Source organism: Gadus morhua, chromosome 2, assembly GCF_902167405.1.
Source record: "Gadus morhua chromosome 2, gadMor3.0, whole genome shotgun sequence".
Taxonomy (NCBI): Eukaryota; Metazoa; Chordata; class Actinopteri; order Gadiformes; family Gadidae; genus Gadus; species Gadus morhua.
The window spans coordinates 3,680,011-3,698,961 of NC_044049.1; the positions used below are offsets into that span (position 1 = coordinate 3,680,011).

The 18,951-nt window shown below is 48.4% G+C and overlaps 2 protein-coding genes across 2 annotated transcripts in view; both read right to left on the reverse strand.

Annotated features, from left to right (window-relative positions):
- Positions 1–2,395: 2,395 nt before the first annotated feature.
- On the reverse strand, positions 2,396–4,683 carry pam16 (presequence translocase associated motor 16). The gene is made up of 5 exons (XM_030349486.1): positions 4,528–4,683; positions 3,983–4,067; positions 3,732–3,868; positions 3,487–3,552; positions 2,396–2,562 (listed from the first exon to the last, which is right to left on the reverse strand). Exons 1-5 carry the CDS (start codon positions 4,528–4,530, stop codon positions 2,467–2,469), a joined length of 387 nt encoding a protein of 128 aa, XP_030205346.1. The 5' UTR covers positions 4,531–4,683; the 3' UTR covers positions 2,396–2,466.
- A 153-nt stretch (positions 4,684–4,836) lies between these two features.
- Positions 4,837–18,951, reverse strand: part of coro7 (coronin 7) — a 110,760-nt gene continuing 96,645 nt past the window's right edge. Inside the window, exons 10-28 of the mRNA XM_030349447.1 lie at positions 16,446–16,500; positions 16,226–16,283; positions 15,526–15,671; positions 14,711–14,806; positions 14,465–14,563; positions 13,736–13,919; positions 12,945–13,120; positions 12,392–12,500; positions 11,776–11,862; positions 11,239–11,381; positions 10,524–10,628; positions 10,212–10,297; positions 9,912–10,053; positions 9,541–9,630; positions 9,035–9,151; positions 8,577–8,712; positions 7,206–7,297; positions 6,787–6,873; positions 4,837–6,434 (exon numbers count right to left, since the gene is read on the reverse strand). Of these exons, the coding sequence (XP_030205307.1) occupies positions 6,426–6,434; positions 6,787–6,873; positions 7,206–7,297; positions 8,577–8,712; positions 9,035–9,151; positions 9,541–9,630; positions 9,912–10,053; positions 10,212–10,297; positions 10,524–10,628; positions 11,239–11,381; positions 11,776–11,862; positions 12,392–12,500; positions 12,945–13,120; positions 13,736–13,919; positions 14,465–14,563; positions 14,711–14,806; positions 15,526–15,671; positions 16,226–16,283; positions 16,446–16,500 (2,017 nt within the window). The 3' untranslated portion in view covers positions 4,837–6,425. The remainder of the gene's footprint in view (positions 6,435–6,786; positions 6,874–7,205; positions 7,298–8,576; positions 8,713–9,034; positions 9,152–9,540; positions 9,631–9,911; positions 10,054–10,211; positions 10,298–10,523; positions 10,629–11,238; positions 11,382–11,775; positions 11,863–12,391; positions 12,501–12,944; positions 13,121–13,735; positions 13,920–14,464; positions 14,564–14,710; positions 14,807–15,525; positions 15,672–16,225; positions 16,284–16,445; positions 16,501–18,951) is intronic.

Consider the following 18,951-nt stretch of genomic DNA (forward strand, 5'->3'; position numbering starts at 1 on the left):
AGTCAACCAGCCAGCTAGTCAGCAAGCCAGTCAGCCTGCTATTCAGCCAGCCAGAAAGTGATCTAGTATAAGCCAGCCAGCTAGTCATCCAGCCAGCCACCTAGCTAGTCAGCCTGCTAGTTACCCTGCTAGTTAGTCACCTAATCAGCCAGCCAGCTAGTCAACCTGCCGGACAACAAGTCAGTCAGACAGCCAGGTAGTCAGCCTGCCAACAGTGAAAGCAGGCCAGTGAACTCTGTCTGCCCTCAGACAGTTATTTTTTTTTTTAGATTAAAACCCCCTAAAGGCTTTACTCCTTCAACTCCACCACAGCCACAAAGGTATTTTTAACCCAACACACACACACACACACACACAACACACACACACACACACACACACACACACACACACACACACACACACACGCACACACACGCACACACACGCACACACACTGCCAAGCGCAAAGAAAACAACAGAAAAACATGAAAGCCAGCTTCCTCTTTGTTCAGAGCAGGGCGGACTGGGTCAAAATAAATTACACCGCTGTGTTTTGGATGCCAACGTACGTGAGAATCTAGAGCAGAGATGCCCATTATACCTGTGTTCTGCATCAGAGACTATCTTATCATTCATACACCAAGCACGTAAACACACACACACACACACACACACACACACACACACACACACACACACACACACAGAATCAAAGTGGACAATCTCGCGCAAACGCCTGTGTGCATTTTGATGCCAATCCCTAGTTGTGAGTGGCAATCCTTGCCTCTGATGTTATTGCAAACAGGTATTAAGAAGAGCGCACTAGACACAGTTTCCCCGGCAACAGTAGAACCCACAGACCCGACCCCACCCTTCTCCCAGCACTCTCCCTCTCCTCCCATTCGTCGACGAGGAGACCCTGAGCTTTTATAGGGTAGGAGAAAGCTGAGAAATAAAGACAGATCCTTCCAGGGTTGGACAGGTTTCCATGCTCAAAATAAGCTGATTGATCCGTTATCCCTTTGCGCTCAACTTGTAATTAACTGCACTTTTTCTTTACCCCTATACAAGTACATTGATGGGGGATGCCATATTAAGATTCAATTGTCTTTACTTTGTTTTATGACTGTCAAGCTTTGTCTTTGTTTTGTGTTTCGACTGGTTTTGAGGGCCAACGACAAGTTGTCCAAACCGTGGTGCTTGTCATGGTCCATATCTCCTCAAATGTCTTTAATTGAAATTATACTTTGCGTTTTCTTTCTCTGGATCGATGACATCAATGTTGAAGCGGTACATAAACCAGTGGAACGGTTTTAAACGTCTAGCTCACCAACACTTTTACGCCAGGCGCTTTGAACAGTGCCGATGGGAACCTCAAGCTTGCGCTAAACACATTTCCCATTCCAGGACATGGAATTCCGCGCTAGCTAGCCAGGTGGCTGTCCTTCTTAGACAGAGCGTTGACAACCGATACAAAGGGTTAACGACGAGACAAAGGCCACCCGCGGCCTGTTCCAAGTTATGTTTTTGCACATTTGTGAGATTCTAATGTCAGTATTTTATGTTTTCCAAGTGCCTTTTCATAGGTGAAATATAGAAGCTATAAAGTATACAAAAAAATATATGAATATATATATAAATATATTTTCCTGCCATGTTCTGCGGTCTGACAGAATGCAGAACTTTAGAGTTGTAAAAGCCTCCAATTGGTACAACATAGCGACGTTCTCCTGTTTTAGAGGAATTTTATTACGATATTGATAATGAGGTCAATGAAAAAAAAAGAAAGTGTTTAATAAAGTTGCATTTTATACAATCTGTGACTTTTGTTTCCGATACCTTACACATCTTATCTCCACAAGTTCTCCGCAGTGGTCCAAGCATTCAACTATTCAAATAAATTATTTTAAAATGATTGAATTATTACAGAAATATTAGTAATAAGAATAAATGCGTCATGTATATCATTTGGTAGAGCATCAGTGCATCATTTGGTAGAACTAGATGGTCCTGGATGCATACAACCAGAAGGCTCAAGAGCTTCAGTGGAGAGCCAAAATGGTCATGTTAAACCAAACAGCATGTAGGTATGGTTTCGTGGCCTCCGCAATGTCCTGTGTGTCCACGTGTAACAGGATATAATGGAAGAGAGCGGAAGAGAAGACGGGACCCCGGGATGTGAGTTAAGGGTTCAGGGAAACAATTGGTTACTGTGGCAGTCCGTCAAAGCAGGGAATGCTAAGACCCGCCCACTTTGACATTCGGATCCAAACCCAAACTGCGTTAGAAGACGTGGAGACAATTGAATGGACACTAAGTAAATGGCATGTTTTGATGCACGGATGCATAAAATTAACTAAAAGGGTATAAACTAGTTAATACTATACCAAAAATATTGACACCTTTTCAAGTCGATCGAAAAAACAATAAGTATTTTATTGGGGATTATAATTTACAGAGGCTGGGGAGAGGGGGGGGGGGGGTTCATGTTTCTGAGTTTTGCTGCCTTTGTCGTTTCTTCTGTTGGTCTTCTTCCTGAAGGCTTAGCTCCTCCTCTAGACGCTCCTTAGCGCGCACAACCTGAAGACACACAAACAAACAAACACACACACGAGTCACACACACACTTTCAGAATGGCTTGCAGCAGTGCAGGCTGGTCAACCTGCAATGATAATAGACCTCAGGGTTTGCCTTGAATATTATGGACCATTTTCATTTCAGAGTTTCCCACTATTTCACAAATGACATACAACCTTTCAGATGCTATCACTTCACAAGGTGCATCAGCATAAAGATAAATGAAACATTAGTTTAATAATTATAATAATAAATGAAATGTATATAGCACTTAATATGGTACTCTAAAACGCTTTACATATTGCCCTATCAAAACTATGTAAGACAGACTAGGAATAAAAGAAAAACAGGTTAAACATGAAGAATAAGGTGGGAGTTAGGTGGGGAAGGCTAGTGTAAAAAGGTATGTTTTTAGTGCAGATTTGAAAGAAGAGAGGGTTGGAGAGACTTTGATGTGGGAGGGGAGTGAATTCCAAAGTGTGGGGGCAGCAACTGAGAAGGCCCGATCACCCCCAAGTCCGTCGCTCAGTCTGTGGAACTTGTAGCAGGGTGGCAGAGATGGACCTGAGGAATCGGGATGGGGCGTGGTGATGGAGGATGTTGGCAAGGTAGGGGGGGGCTAGGCTGTTGAGGGCCTTGTAGGTGATGAGTACGATTTTGAAGTTGATTCTGTGTTTAATTGGAAGCCAATGGAGTTCACGGAGGACAGGTGTGATGTGTTCTCTGGAGCGGGTACCAGTGAGGACGGAGGCGTGCAGCTTTGGTTTACCATTGAGCAAACCAAAACGGCGTTTGGAGAAACAATGTAATAACCCTGAACTTGACGGCCAAAACATCCAACAGCGAAACGGACAAGACGTACAGTCTGAAATTGGGCATCTCTTTCCCAATCACAGAAGCGCCACTACAAATTCATTGGTACACACCTTTGACTGCAGGTAAAAGGACCCGCCCACAGACTTGTCATTGGCCTTGAAGAGTTCGTCGTAGTTCTGCAGAACACACACACACACAAAGAAAGAAAGATCAGTCATCAAGAACTACTATTACGATATCTAATACCATATTCATATCCATGACTAAAAACAATACAACATAAAGATACCAACCAGCAAAACACACACACACACACACACACACACACACACACACACACCAGCAACAGCCGTACCTTCTGGATCTCCTCGGGGGTGAGGGTGCTTATGTTGAGGATCTGCTGGGCTTCCTGGACGGTCATCCCCGTGATGCTGGTGGTGGCGGCCGACTGCTGACCCGACCTTCCCCGGGCCTGAGCAGCCGCCTGGCTGGCTGAGCAGGCGCACACAAGAAACCGTGATAGGTCAATTATTCAGGATTAAAAAAACACTCAGTACAATATGCCTCAAATATTTTGCGGGTCTGGCGCTATTGTGTTGAAGATACCTGCGTATTCCTGCCGTAGCGCCCGCGCAAACGCTCTCCCCACGACCTGTGCTCCCATGACCACGATTTGAGCAAGGTACCTGGCCTGGATGGGGGGAGATTTGGGTCAGGGGGTTATTTAGCAGAAACCTTCATCAACAGCTACTCATTGTGAACTTGGAAACAGGTAATGAAGGCGCAGGTAGGGGCTCGGCTCGTCACATATGGTAGGTCTAGCCGTTGAGATGTTAGAATATCCTGAATAGGACATCATGTGCCTTGTCCTCCATGGACAAATCCATGCAATGTTGACTTTAGTCACTGCTACTTTTTCCTGATCTAGCTTTCTTCTAAATGAAAGACATGAATGAATTGTCATGAAAGACATCGGCAAGGAAGATAAGCATTCACGTTAGGCCTACTCTGCAAACTCTGTTTATGAATGGACCGAGGTAGGATCACCATTACGAAACGAAAGAACAAGCCCTGTTCCTCTGTTAGACGTACACTACGTTATAAGTCACTACTCTGTTGACAGACAGGATAACACTGAAATACCTCCTTACCATATTATAAAACAATGAACATCGACCTCGGCAGGAACGGGGAGTTATATTCTTCACATGTAGGACTATTCCATGGACGTACTCTGAGCAAAGTCACCGCGGGTTCAAAGTTGAGGGAGCATGGACACGCTGAAGATGAGGACTGCAAGCAAACCTGACGCAAGGGTTTGCAGGAATTGTTAGACCGCCATCTAGCGGCGCGGAGGTAAAATGACAACAATTTCGTTCATCATGGAATTCATAATAGGTAGTGCATATGGGCGTAGTGCATGCATGCCGCTATCAGTAAGAAACACGGCAAAAATTGTATACGTTTGAAAAAGTATTTATTTCAATGCAACAATGTAAATACACACGAAGCCATTAAGTAAGTAAGAGAATACAGCACTACACATTACAATGTAAAAAAGATTAACATTGGAAGGCTAAAGAACATCCCAGGTTAGACCATGATATAAATTGCAGGCACGAATACGTTACACATTGACACTAACGACCCCCTTTGTTCACCTTAGGAACTACACCATGTGCATATTCCATGTGAGGTTGAAGTGGTCTATTGATTCCGTTCTAATATCATCGTTTGTAAACATCAACATGATTGGTTCTGAATTCATGACAGTATTGCATTCTACTGTAGCCCTGATTGTAAATGGCAGCTTGCGTTTGTAATACTGCACTGTAAATAAGTAAGACATTGGCTGTGAGCTATTGCTAATAATAACAAAGTGAGTCAAGGGTTATAAAAGCAAATTATAGCCATTCTGAAAAAACAAAACCCGAACCACATAAATAAATCCCTGTCTTAATTTGAACCTTTAATACGCCATCTAATACTATTAATGATGGTTTACAACACCAATAAATGACTCCTAAAGTCCCTCTAACCATGTCTATAAAGTTCATGACTGGCACAAAGAATATCTCCCGAAATGGCACAATGGAATTAAAGTCTTACAATGACTGTTAACAAAAAACGATGTTTGCATAAATACAAATTCCAGTTTGTTTAAACAGACATATTTGTGACCCTGATGTTTTGTGTATTTTTGTATGTATGTGTGTGTGTGTGTGTGTGTGTGTGTGTGTGTGTGTGTGTGTGTGTGTGTGTGTGTGTGTCTGTGCATGAGTATGTGCGTGAGTGCTTATTTGCAGTCGATATCCAGTAATCTTTAAAATTCTACAGTATAGTGATAGGAGGCTAATGCACCACCAGGAATATAGATGGTGTTCATGGTGTGGGTTTGTGTGTGCTTGTGTGTGTACACATGCGTGTTTTATTTGTGTGTGTGTGTGTTTGTGCGCTACCTATTTATGCATAGGTTCAGAGGTTGTGCACCGAAGGGGAAGACGGTGAGTGAGTGGAAAGTCACAGTTTTATGTGAATTTCTTTTACAAACACATGCTATTCAGTTGTCTGAAACAAGGAATCTCAAAGAAGGTGTGTAATCTCTTGGACAATTCAAAGACACGTTGTGGTGGAACGGGATCCTGTCACCGGACACTGAAAACAAATCATGCTGTGCTTCTGAGATCGACCACCATGTCCGGACACGACGGAGGTAAGCTTGTACATGCACACACACCATCCGTCCACCCGCTTATAGAAATCCACTGAATGCTATCGCTGTTACCGCCCCCTAGTGGGGACTTATGGAATTAATTATTGGTTGCGAGGCCCTGGAAGACCGCCTGCAGGCTGCTTTAGGTATTGCTGTTTTAGTTACGTGTGTTCCTGGCATCGAGGGAGGCAACGGGAGACAACATATCAGACGCAGGACAGCGACACCGGAGAACGCAGGAATGGCAACATACAGGCTCTCTAGCTCCTCTGATGGTGGCGCGTCCTGTTGTGGCAGCAGAACCACCACCACCACCACCACCACCACCAGCTGCCTCTAGTCATCCTGAAACACACAGACGTTATGGTTAATACAACGATATTCGACGGTAGGCTGGTGCGTTCCTGCGGTAATGTATTTGAGGATTCTGGCAAAAGAAACAATAAAATGCCTTTGATGAACATGATTGGAAAATACTGACTTTGTGAAGAAATTATCGAACAAGGCTGCGTTTTCGATTATTCTGAGAGAAAGTTGAACTCTTACTTGCGATCAATGTTAGAAAGTTGTTAAAATACCTGGTATTTTACTTGTATGTAATCAATTAGCAGACACTTTTATCCAAAGCGCTTTGCAGCGAATTTCACACGAAGATGAACAACGACTCAAAGGAGTACGCCTCGTCCCTTCCACTCACCCACTCGTCCTCGTCCACGCCCTCGAAGCCGTCCTGAGGGAGGGGGTCATCCATGTTCCCCAGCTTGGCCACCATGGCACTCAGCAGCTGAACCCACAGGACACACCGGTTAGTGAGGGAGGGGGGCCCAGTGCACACACACGCACAAAAGTATGTGCAAACACACACAAACACACGCACACACACGCATGTATGCAAAACACACACACCTAGACACGGGCACGCACACAGCGACACATACATGCATACATATATATGCACACACACGTATAAAACACACACACATACATGTATACACCAACAAACACATATACAACTCGCACACACACACACACACACACACACACACACACACACACACACACACACACACACACACACACACACACACACACACACACACACACACACACACACACCTCGTCCTTCTTCTGCTCGTCCGTCTTCTCCTCCAGGTAGTAGGAGGAGGGCATGTACTTCTTCACCGGCACCTCCTTGGGGGCCTCGCTCACTGAGAGAGAGACAGAGGGACAGAGACAAAGGATTGAGCCTGAGGGGAAAACCTCCACCTCATCAGGGCTCTGATGGGCCCTAAAGGGCTGATTATGGTCCCACCCTGACGCAACGCAAGGGGGTTACGGACCCCTTACGTCCTTCCATCGCAAGGGCCGGACACGCGCCTCCACCCCAAAATGTTAACCTTCCGTCGAGGCGACGCAGCAGCGAGGGCTGTGATTGGTCCGCTCACTAAAACCCGACGCAGAACCTTATAGGTTCACGACTGCGTCGAAGCGTCTGCGTGGTCGTTGCGTTGCGCGAACGAGGGACCGTAATCAGCCCTTCAGTCTAAACACTCACACACTGTGGGTTATGGATCACCACATCGTATCTCAGGGACCTTACTCAATATACCTTCACGACTGCAAAGCATTACAGCCATTAGAGTAACAGCAAGAGCGCCGGAGAGAGAGGGACAGAGACAGAGACAGAGAGAGACAGAGGGACAGAGACAGACAGAGACAGAGAGAGACAGAGGGACGGAGACAGAGAGACAGAGACAGACAGAGACAGAGAGAGACAGAGGGACAGAGGGACGGAGACAGAGGGACAGAGACAGACAGACAGAGAGAGACAGAGGGACGGAGACAGAGGGACAGAGACAGAGGGACAGAGACAGACAGAGACAGAGAGAGACAGAGGGACAGAGGGACGGAGACAGAGGGACAGAGACAGAGACAGAGGGACAGAGACAGAGACAGAGGGACAGAGACAGAGGGACAGAGACAGAGACAGAGGGACGGAGACAGAGACAGAGGGACGGAGACAGAGGCAGAGATAGAGACAGAGAGAGACAGAGATAGAGACAGAGAGAGACAGAGGGACGGAGACAGAGGGACGGAGACAGAGGGACGGAGACAGAGACAGAGGGACAGAGACAGAGGGACAGAGACAGAGATAGAGACAGAGGGACGGAGACAGAGACAGAGGGACGGAGACAGAGACAGAGGGACGGAGACAGAGACAGAGGGACAGAGACAGAGGGACAGAGACAGAGATAGAGACAGAGAGAGACAGAGGGACGGAGACAGAGGGACGGAGACAGAGACAGAGACAGAGGCAGAGGGACGGAGACACCAGACGCACAGGTTCTAGACACGGTCATGCATGGAGATGTTGACGTTTCTGTGAGACACGTACTCACAGACACACACGTGTCTGTGAGTACGTGTGTGTGAGTATGTGTGCATGTGCGCGTGTGTGTGCGTGAGTATGTGTGCGTGTCTGCAGACCGGGGGCCATGTCCGATGGGCGGAGCTTGATGGTGCGGTGCTTCCCATTGGAACCAGCCAGCCAATCAGAGGAGGAGAGGGAGGACTCCCACCACACGGCCGTCTCCGGGAACAGGTCGTCCTGGAAGTACTCTTTCTGCAAGAGGAGAGGAGACACAGGGATGAGGGGGAGGCTTCAGCATGCGCCGTCTATAATACTTCAACACAAACTCTAAATTATAATTTTGTAATAATTCTTAATTCTTAATTGGTTTTAATCATTAACTATTTATTTTTTTAAGAAAGCACCGCAATCCGAATAATAAGATGCAATGTCACAATCACTTAATATCATCACGTTAATCTGATCCGTGAATGCATTTAATTCTATTCCTTATAATAACGAAGCGTGTTCTATTCTGTTCAGCTCCAGTGGCGCAGTTCTGCCCTACAGCCACTAGGTGGTGCCGTTGCCTCACCTTGACGCGGGGCACCTTGAAGGCCACCGGCTCTATGGTGGTCTTGGTGAGGATCAGCCCCCGGGCCACCTCCACCTCACGCACGTCACACACCGTCTTGGGCAGGAAGGTCAGACCCTGCTCACAGGAAGAAGTGGAAGCACATTCAGGAACACAAACGTCTTAAAACCACATCGTACATTCATATGCAAAACTACTGAAAATGAAATTAATAATTGTTTTAAGTAATGATAATAAATAACGCTGTATTTTTATTTCTACAATTATTGCCTGATCCAACTATATGTTTTGTCTGTCTGATTCTTATTACACAATTTGTCTTTTTAGCTGCTGCTGTCTGTTCCTGTCTGTGTCTGTCTGTGTCTGTCTGTGTCTGTCTGCTCCTGTCTGCTCCTGTCTGTCCTGCTACAGGGCGGGGGTCCGTCCTGTCTGTGTCTGTCTGCTCCTGTCTGTCTGCTACAGGGCGGGGGTCCTGTCTGTCTGCTCCTGGCTGCGGGGGCCGTCACCTTGTGGGGCTCCTGAGAGCTGAAGCTGCTGCACTCCAGGAAGTAGGGCTGCTCCGGAACAATCTCGTAGATGCACACGCGCGTGTCTCCCTGGAGGACAGAGGAACAACGTGAGTGTGTGTGTGTGTGTGTGTGTGAGACGTGTGTGTATGTCGTATGTTTGTGTGAGAGTCTTGTGTTTCTGTGTGTGTGAGTCTTGTTTGTCTGTTTGTGTTTGCATTGTATGAGTTTTGTGTGTGTGTGTCTTTGTGTGTGTGTGTGTCTTGTGAGAGTCGTGTTTATGTGTGTGTGTGTGTGTGTGTGTGTGTGTGTGTGTGTGTGTGTGTGTGTGTGTGTTTGTGTGAGAGTAGTGAGTGTGTGTGTGGGCTCACCTTGCCGGTGAGGAAGAGGAGGCTGGTGTCGGGGTCGTAGAAGGGGATGAGGGTGGAGGGGGAGACGTCCCCCTCGGTGGTGGCCAGGGGCCCGGAGGCCAAGGCCCCCACGGAGTACAGGGACAGCTCCCTCTGACTGTTACTGCACACACACACACACACACACACACACACACACACACACACACACACACACACACACACACACACACACAGGTCACAAACTGAAACCACCAAAGCCAAAAAAGATTTAATTCATGTTGAGTCATATTGATTATTTTATGCAGGGGTTTCAGATACCTGTCAAATCCAGACACCAGGAAGTACTCCCCCTTACACACCCACACCACACGGGCCCCCCTGTGGCCCCCGGGACCAGGGCCCTCCTGGGAGAGGGGGGAGGGAGGGAGGGAGACAGAGGGAGAGACAGAGACAGAGAGAGTTAGAGACAGAGTTTGAGAAAACGAGTGACAGAGAAAGAGGTAAAGAGGGGCGAAGGGAGAGTCAAAAATTGTATTCTGATTTTGATGAAACAGTTAATAATCATTTGTGTGATCATCTTGCGTGCGTGCGTGTGTGCGTGCGTGTGCGTGCGTGCGTTGCTCTGCGTACCTCGACCGGTGCGGTGGACTTGCGCGGGTCGTAGACGCGGACCTTCCCGTCCTTGCAAACGGTGGCCAGCAGCTTGCCGTCGGGGCTCCAGCCCAGACCGAAGATCTGCCCCGCGGACGGACACAGAGCAGGAGGCAGCACATCAACACTGGTGGGCCGTACAGGCGGAGGAACACGCACTGTCCACGCGCCCCTTTTTAAAACTAACATGAGCCTCAACACAGCCAGGAGATCTTATTTTATAGCCATCTCCACATCTACAACACAACACATACTGACTAAACACAGCGATGATTACCCACAGTGCATTGTTCCCTTCTGTGCCTTGATGTGATCTAGGTTGGGGTTCTCAAATGGGGGTACATCTCTCCTTTTGATAGTTTAATATTTGTTTTGAATAATTGCAAAATACCGTAATTACATTTTAAAAAGTGTATTTCCTACAGTGGCCGGTCATAGACGTCTGTACCGTGTAGGACTACTGCTGGCCGAGTTTGTGTTGGCCAGTCACGCGCTTGCAGAGCCCCGCCTCCAGCCACGTGATTGGTCAAAAAACTGTTCACAAAACTGTTCACCCAGTTCTGAGCTCGTCCTCCACCTGACTTTGAGTATGAATCTACAGTCCGCTTTGTGAGACTCAAGGGAGCATCTGAACCCAAAGAGGGGACCCCCACCAAAGAGGGGAGCCCTACCCAAGAGGGGGACCCCCACCCACCTGGTCCTGGTGTCCCGAGAGCACCTTGACCTCCTGGCCCGTCCCCAGGTCCCAGAGCCGGACGGTCAGGTCGTAGGAGGAGGACACCAGCAGCCCGCTGGCCAACGGGTGGAACCGGATGGAGTAGATCTTCTCCGTGTGGCCTGTGAGTGGACAGGGCAGCTGTCAATCACCTGCTGGGATTCACCCCGGACGGGCGAGGTGGGCGGGACTCTAGACCTTGTGATGAGGGGGACCGAGCTCAAGGGAATGAGGGGACTTTAGGGGGGGTTGGATCAAGGTTGGTAGGTAGTTATAGTTTTGATTTGTTTGTAGATATGTAGCCTTTATTTGTGTGTGTGTGTGTGTGTGTGTGTGTGTGTGTGTGTGTTGTTCTGTCTCATGACTCTCTGACAGGGAGCTGTGCTACTGAGCTCTGATAGCGTGTACCGGTCCCCCACCCGGAGCCATGGCTCTCCATCGCTGATCTACGGACCCCCCACACGGTCGTACTAAGAGGTGAACGCGACCACGGCCCCCCCCCTATCACCCCCCTACCCTGCAGGAGGAGGTCGGGCTCCGTCAGGGTCTCCGTCAGTCCTCCCTCTGGAACCGTCCACACACGGATCTTAGCGTCCTCGCCAGCTGAAGGTACACACACACGCACACGCACACGCACACACACACACAGAAATACACGCACACGAAGATAAGCCCACACGCACACACACGCACACGAAGATAAAGCGCACACGCACACACACACAAAGACAAGTACGCACACGCACACACACGCACATGAAGATAAGCGCACATGCACACACACACGCACACACACAAAGACAAGTACGCACATGCACACACACACAGAAAAGCATGCACAAGCACACACACACACACACACACACACACGAAGATAAGCACACACACACACACACACAGAAAATGCCAAGACAAGCACACTCACATACAGTCACACATCCAGACGCGCACACACACACACACACACACACACACACACACACACACACACACACACACACACACACACACACACACACACACACACACACACACACACACACACACACACACACACACACACATTAAGCCACTGCAGAGTCCCGTGGCGGTATTATTATGGGGCGTCCCGCGGTGAGGAGGGCCTGCTCACCCACGGCTAGCCTGCGGGGGTTAAAGGGGTCCCAGCAGAGGTCGGCCACGTTGACCGTGTTCTGGACGGTGGGCAGGAAGGTGTCCGAGAGCTTCCCGGGCTTGGAGAGCTGTGGAGGCGACACAAAGGCCTCAGTGAGCAACGCAGCCAGGAAACACAAACCCACGCGATGAGGTTGTTTCCTGGTCAAGCTTCACGATGCTATCATCGGTTCATCTGTCATTTAATGCTTCTTATTTTATTATGATCATTCCCCCAAATCTATGTATTTATCACGTTATGTCGAGTGCTTTAATGTTTGCGTCATTCTACAGAATCTTTTTATTTGTACAAAATCTATTTAATATCTAACGTTATGTCGAGCGTTTTAAAGTTACAGATAAATCTTCATTCTACCGAATCAATTTATTTGTAACGCTAAAACGCTCAACATCACTGTAAAACAGAATACGATACCGCTAAACTATCACCAACCCGCATCGACTCAAACCAATCCCCAACGTCCCATCCCCAACGTCCCATCCCGTTACCCCCCCACCCCTTGATGGGGTACCTCCAGGACGGCGATCTGCCCCCCGGGGGTAGACAGCGGCACGGCGACCCTCTGGGCGTTGGTGCAGAAGCCGTCGCTCTCCCCGGGCGTGGTGAGGTTCAGCGCCTTCAGGTTGGTGATGTGGGCGTCCCGGTGGCGCACCGAGCCCTGGATGTGGCGGAACTTGGAGTTGGGACCTGGGGGGGGGGAGGGGGGGGCACAGGGGGAGGTCAGGGGGGGAGGCACAGGAGAGGGGGAGGTCAGGGGGGGAGACCCCAAAGGGCGAGGTTGGGGACAAGAGAGGAGGAGGTCAGAGGGGAGACAACATCTACAGTAGACTTGGAGAGAGCCGAAAAGCCGATATTATTATTTCTACTTATTATTACTAACTTTTTTAGCGTGATCTTGTATTGTTGCTGCTATGGGACTGTTGAATAACCAAGCTTAAGGTTACCTACTTTTTACCCTTGTGTACTTGTACGCTAAAAATGTAACAAGACAAACTGAATCGGAATGAATGTGAAAATGAAATGAGTGTCGTGATCGAGAGAACGAGAGTCTGCAGCCAACATCCTTTTCTTTATTTTTTATATAAATAAAGCTTTGAAAGGTGAATGATTGCAGGAATAGAAACCAACAGAAATGACCACTATTATTCACTATTCTTATTGAACTGTGGTTTATATAATAGTTCAAAATGTAGGTTTTGCGTATGGATGTACCAAGTGGATAATGATTTCTCTGTTCCTCAAAGCGTGTGCAGCACAGTGCACGTGTGTGTCGGTGAAGCCTGTGAGGGGGGTCCTGCTCACCCATCAGGTTCTGGATGGCCTTGACGCTCTGGCTGGGCCCGGGCCCGGGTGCGGGTGTGGGGCTGGGGCGGGGCCCGGGGCCCGTGGACAGGCCTGAGGAGGAGGAGGGCGAGCGGGATGGGGCGGCGCTGCTGCTGGCGCTGCTCAGGGTGCTGCTGGAGGCGGACAGGCCCGGGGCGGCCTCCTGTTCACCCACAGGGAGACACACGATGGCTGGTGTGGTGGCTGTTGTTGTGACCCAACATTGGTCTTCAGAACCAGAATCAGAGTTCTTTATGGTGGTCAGTTGGTCTCAGGAGAGACTGTTGAGGCTCTGGTCGTTAGCAACAACGGGACCCTTGCGATTGATTTAAAAAGGTGCTGCAGGTGAGCTTTAGGAGTTAAACAGAGGAGAGCAAGTGAAACTAAACCACCCAATAAACGCACCCTCCCTCTCTGCTCCCTCCCTTCCCACGTTTCTCTACCACAGATAAGTGTGGCATTATTTACGTACCCACACCTGTGATTGACAGACAAGATTGCTTCCCCGAACCAATCAGGGAAGAGATGCCCTGATTGGCTAGAAATGAGCCGGGAGCGGTTCTGAAATCTAAATGGTCCATTCAGCTCAGCAATAGCTGAAGGATGGCTATTGGATTTCTAACAAATCACACTTAAATAACAGCTCTTAACTCCCACCTACAGCAAACACAAGTTTAGGTATTTCCGGCGTTTTCCACAGCCTCTCACCTCCTTGCTCCGCCCACTCTGCAGTTTCTTCGGCAGGGCCGTCGGATTGGATGCCTTCGCTTTGGGTTGTTTGTCCGGGTTGAGGCTGACCTTGTCAACCTTAGATGAGACCAAAGGTTCATTATTGACACACATTGGATGGGGGGGTGGGACTGTTGTGTGTGATGCTGAGGTGAGCCTTAGGGGTGCTGGGTGGGTGTGTGTGTGTGGGGGGGGGGGGGGGGGGGGGGGGGGGGGGGGGTGTACCTGTGCGTTCTCTCCCTTCCACCACTCCTGGGCGGACTGGGCTGGGGTGCGGCCCGCGGTGTCCGGGTACAGGTCAGCGTGGAACTCCTGGCTCGACTGCTCGAACACACACACACACACACACACACACACGAACACACACACACACACACACACACACACACACACACACACACACACACACACACACACACACACACACACACACACACACACACACACACACACACGGGTTAACCAATCACTCAAACGCTCCACTCTGATCCAGTTGAGATGGAGACAGTGGATTCACCCTGAAGGTGAATCTGTCCCAGGATAAGCCTCATCCCTATCCTCTTTCACTGTTTTAGCACTGCTTTGTGCACATAGTTGGGCCCAATCCCATTTCTTCCCCTTACCCCTACCCTTACCCCTTCAAAACAAGGGGGAGGGGGAAGGGGTAAGGGGTAGAAATGGGATTGGGCCTTGGTGTCATGTTTGGGTAACATTTACACAAACGTACCTAACCTTAACCCCAAAAAATACAGGTTAACCCTTGTTTGGATTCCTACAGCCACTCTGCACTCTATTTGTAACATGGCTGTGCAGTGTTTAAATGTTGTGTGTGCTCCACAGTGTGATGGTGAGCTTTGTTCTGGGTCCTGGACGGGTCAGAGGAAGGTGCCTGGAGGGTGATACCAGCCTGGGGGGGTCACGCTGGGTCCTGTGTGTGTGTGTGTGTGTGTGTGTGTGTGTGTGTGTGTGTGTGTGTGTGTGTGTGTGTGTGTGTGTGTGTGTGTGTGTGTGTGTGTGGGGTTCCAGGCGTGGGGTACTACCTTGCGGGGGACCTGGTAGCTGATGGGCATGATGCAGCTGTCCGTCAGCTGGAACACACGCATCACCTCGCAGGAGAGCGTGTCCATCGCCATCTTGGGGACCGCGCACGCCCCCCGGGTGGGCGTGGTCGCCAGGAAGTGGCTCACTGGAGACACAGGATGGAGAGGGGGGGGGGGGCAGAGACACGAGGGTTCACAAAGCTAACAAACACCAACCCTTTCTGCCTGGTGTGGCTGATGTGTTGTATTTGTGTTCTGTTACTGTTGTTTGTGTTGTGTTTCAATCGTTTGTGTTGTGTTTCTGTTGTGTTGTGTTTCTGTTGTGTTGATGTTGTGTTTTGTGTTTCTGTTTTGTGTTGCAGTTGCTGTTGTGTGTTGTGTTTCTGTTGTGTTGCCGTTGTGTTTCTGTGTCAGTTGTGATAGAGTGGCCTCTATTGCAGGCCAGCTTGAGTCGTTAGTGAAACAACATGCACCTGATGCTCTCTCTTCCTCTCTCCCTCTATCTGGTTTGTTCTGGTTTTAAATACTACGCCCTCCACTTTATTATTATCCATTCACAACACCACTGATTAACTGAACTCATGGTTATCTTTGGGTTGATCAAAACCGGTTTGTAAATCAGAGCCAGGTTGTAACAAGCGTGTGATCCATCATGGGTCGTTTGTAACAACAGACTTTGAGAATGAAAACAAAGTGTTACCTTGGGAGAGGTAGGGCTCAGAAGCTGTGACCTCAAAGCAGTCGAAGATGGGGTCCCCCTGCAGTCAACAGGGAACACATCGTGAAACATTTGATTGGGCAACGCCGTCCCTTCCTAGGACAGCTCCGATTGGACGATATTTCTGAACATTAAACAACTGTTTGGACAGTTTAAATGGAAACATGGGAACAGACTATATAACAAAGAATTCCTCTCTTACCATTCCACTCACGACAAGCAGGCCAGTGTCCGCATCGAACATGGGAATCAGAGTCCTGTGTGGAAAAGAGACGAGAAGAAACACGACAAAAGAAGGTTTAGAATCCACTTTTCAACATATCGAGTTTGATACAATTTTACATCATGACGAGTCATCTTTGGGCATGTTTCATGGTGCTCTCACTAGAGGGCGCTGTTAGTGTCTTACAAAGGCCAACAGCTTCTCACAAGACGTTTTGTCACATAGCACCTGGAACGTGCATCAAATCGCAAAGAAGCCAAACTCCCGCAGCCGCATAAACAAACGACTTATTTGTTATATTCCATTTCCTCACAATTCAGCCAACAAGGCGAGAAATTAAACCGCAGACAATCCGAGAAAATCACTGTGTTGTTTTAGGACAAAAACAAAACTAAATACCTCCAGTGAAGTGATGAATGGACTGTTTGAGAAAGAGGCAGGGTTTCAGAACGAAAACACGTCAAACACGTTAGTGTTACAAAGCAGACCCCACTTCTGCTAAGAGGACCAGGGGTACCTCACACTGCGCCCCCCCCCACCCTCTACCCCCCCCCAGGAAGTGGGACCCAAACACGGGTCACCTGCCTTGGCCACCGAGTGACGGTACACACATCAGAGGATGGAAGGAGTAAGTCATCAGGATGAATGAATGGTGTGAATACAACCCCAATCAAAACAGGAAGTGAAGGGTTTTGAGGCAGAGCTAGGGTTTTACAAACACTACTGAACACCTCTCCTATTGCTCCTGCACTTGAACCTTTAATGCTTCCTGCCTAATCGGTCCCTCCTACTTTCTCAGACAATGCCACCTTATTAACTGTAATTCTTCTCTTATTCGGTCGATGTCTTTCCGGGGAATTTCCACAGGGAGCAGGAAATGCCTTGACAAATAGTGTCAGAGCAACAGAAACGGACCCATAACGGCGGGATTTGGTGATAGGGTTAATGTTATATGAGGGTTAGGGGGAGACAGAGAGAGAGAGAGAGAGAGAGAGAGAGAGAGAGAGAGAGAGAGAGAGAGAGAGAGAGAGAGAGAGAGAGGAGAGAGAGAGAGAGAGAGAGAGAGAGAGAAAGAGAGAGAGAGAGAGAGAGAGAGAGAGAGAGAGAGAGAGAGAGAGAGAGAGAGAGAAAGAGAGAGAGTGAGAGAGAGAGAAAGAGAGAGAGAGAGAGGTCCCTCCCTCGTCTGCCATCACCTTGCACAGCCACTAAAAGAGAGTAGAAGTGACCTTCTGACCATGACAGCAGACATCAGCGGCAGCAGATATGAATACTATATTAATATACTGCAGCCATGTGTGTGTGTGTGTGTGTCTGTGTACGTGTGTGTGTGTGTGTGTACGTGTACGTGTGTGTGTGTACGTCTGGCTGTGTGATTATAGGGACTGAGTGGACGTCTGACCCGTTTGATAAGGCAGTAGATGAATGGTGGGGTGATGGATGGGGCGGGAGCTGACGGGGGGATGACAGACAGGTGGTGAGGGGAGGTGGGCGGGGCTTAGAGGGCGGTGGTGAGGGGGAGAGAGAGGGTGAGGAGGAATAACGGTGAGTAAGAGGAGATGAGATCCTCAGGAAGGCCATAGCAGGCAGTACAGTATTTCACAGTAAAAAAACCCACTATCTGCCGGATTAAATTGAACCATGTCTTAACTTTCTTTTCTGAGTTTGATTCGACAGCTGCTTGCTCATCGCAGTAGGCGGATCGGTAACAGATAAAATAACCGTCATCATTGTTATCACGTCTCTGGAAAGACGAAAATATATTTGAATGATTATCTAGATTTCGACTTGAGAGCAGCAAAAAATGCTTTCAGACAAATTTGACAAATTATTATTATCCGCCCTCTTAGATTGTTATGTTCTTGTTGCTTTTTTTCGTCTAGTCTAAAACGGAAATAAGTCGTCAGAAACGTCCCTAATATTTATACAATCTGTCGATCTGTATGCTCAATCCACCCTTTAATTTCTTTCCAGAATTTGTATGACATTAGGCTCTGTAACACCAGCTTGTGATTTGTAGCTATGGTGAAAACATTGCGAAGCCGCATTCACCATGTCAAAACATCATTCTCAACAAGCCATTCAACACTTTTAATACAATATTATGATAACTAGTAGACATGTCTGCGTGAGCGGGATGAGTTACTATCTCCAGTCTGGGTAAATAGCCCGCCTAAACATGTCTCTTCTGGTAAACATCCAACCCTTTCTGGATCAACTTTGTTGCCAAATTTCCAAGCAGAGTGCAATATTTACGTGGTTGTATTCATTCCACTCAATTCATGGATGTGCTTCCTTTATAACCAGTGAACAAAATGAAGCTATATTCTCCCAGGATAGGCTGCCAGATTTCAAGTCTCTCTCTCTCTCCCTCTCTCTCTCTCGCCCCCATCTTGCAGAGCGTGAGCGAGCGAGTATGCTGTTATCACAAGAGAGCGAGGGGCTGTTGAACTGTGAACCCAAACAGGTCCGTCTATCAGCGGAGCTG

Excerpts from the sequence above, each read along its gene's own strand:
- pam16 (XM_030349486.1), bottom strand. Across the intron at positions 3,869-3,982 it reads GCTACGGCAGGAATACGCAG|CCAGCCAGGCGGCTGCTCAG; the intron begins GTATCTTCAACA and ends GCGCCTGCTCAG. Across the intron at positions 3,553-3,731 it reads CCCCCGAGGAGATCCAGAAG|AACTACGACGAACTCTTCAA; the intron begins GTACGGCTGTTG and ends TGTGTTCTGCAG.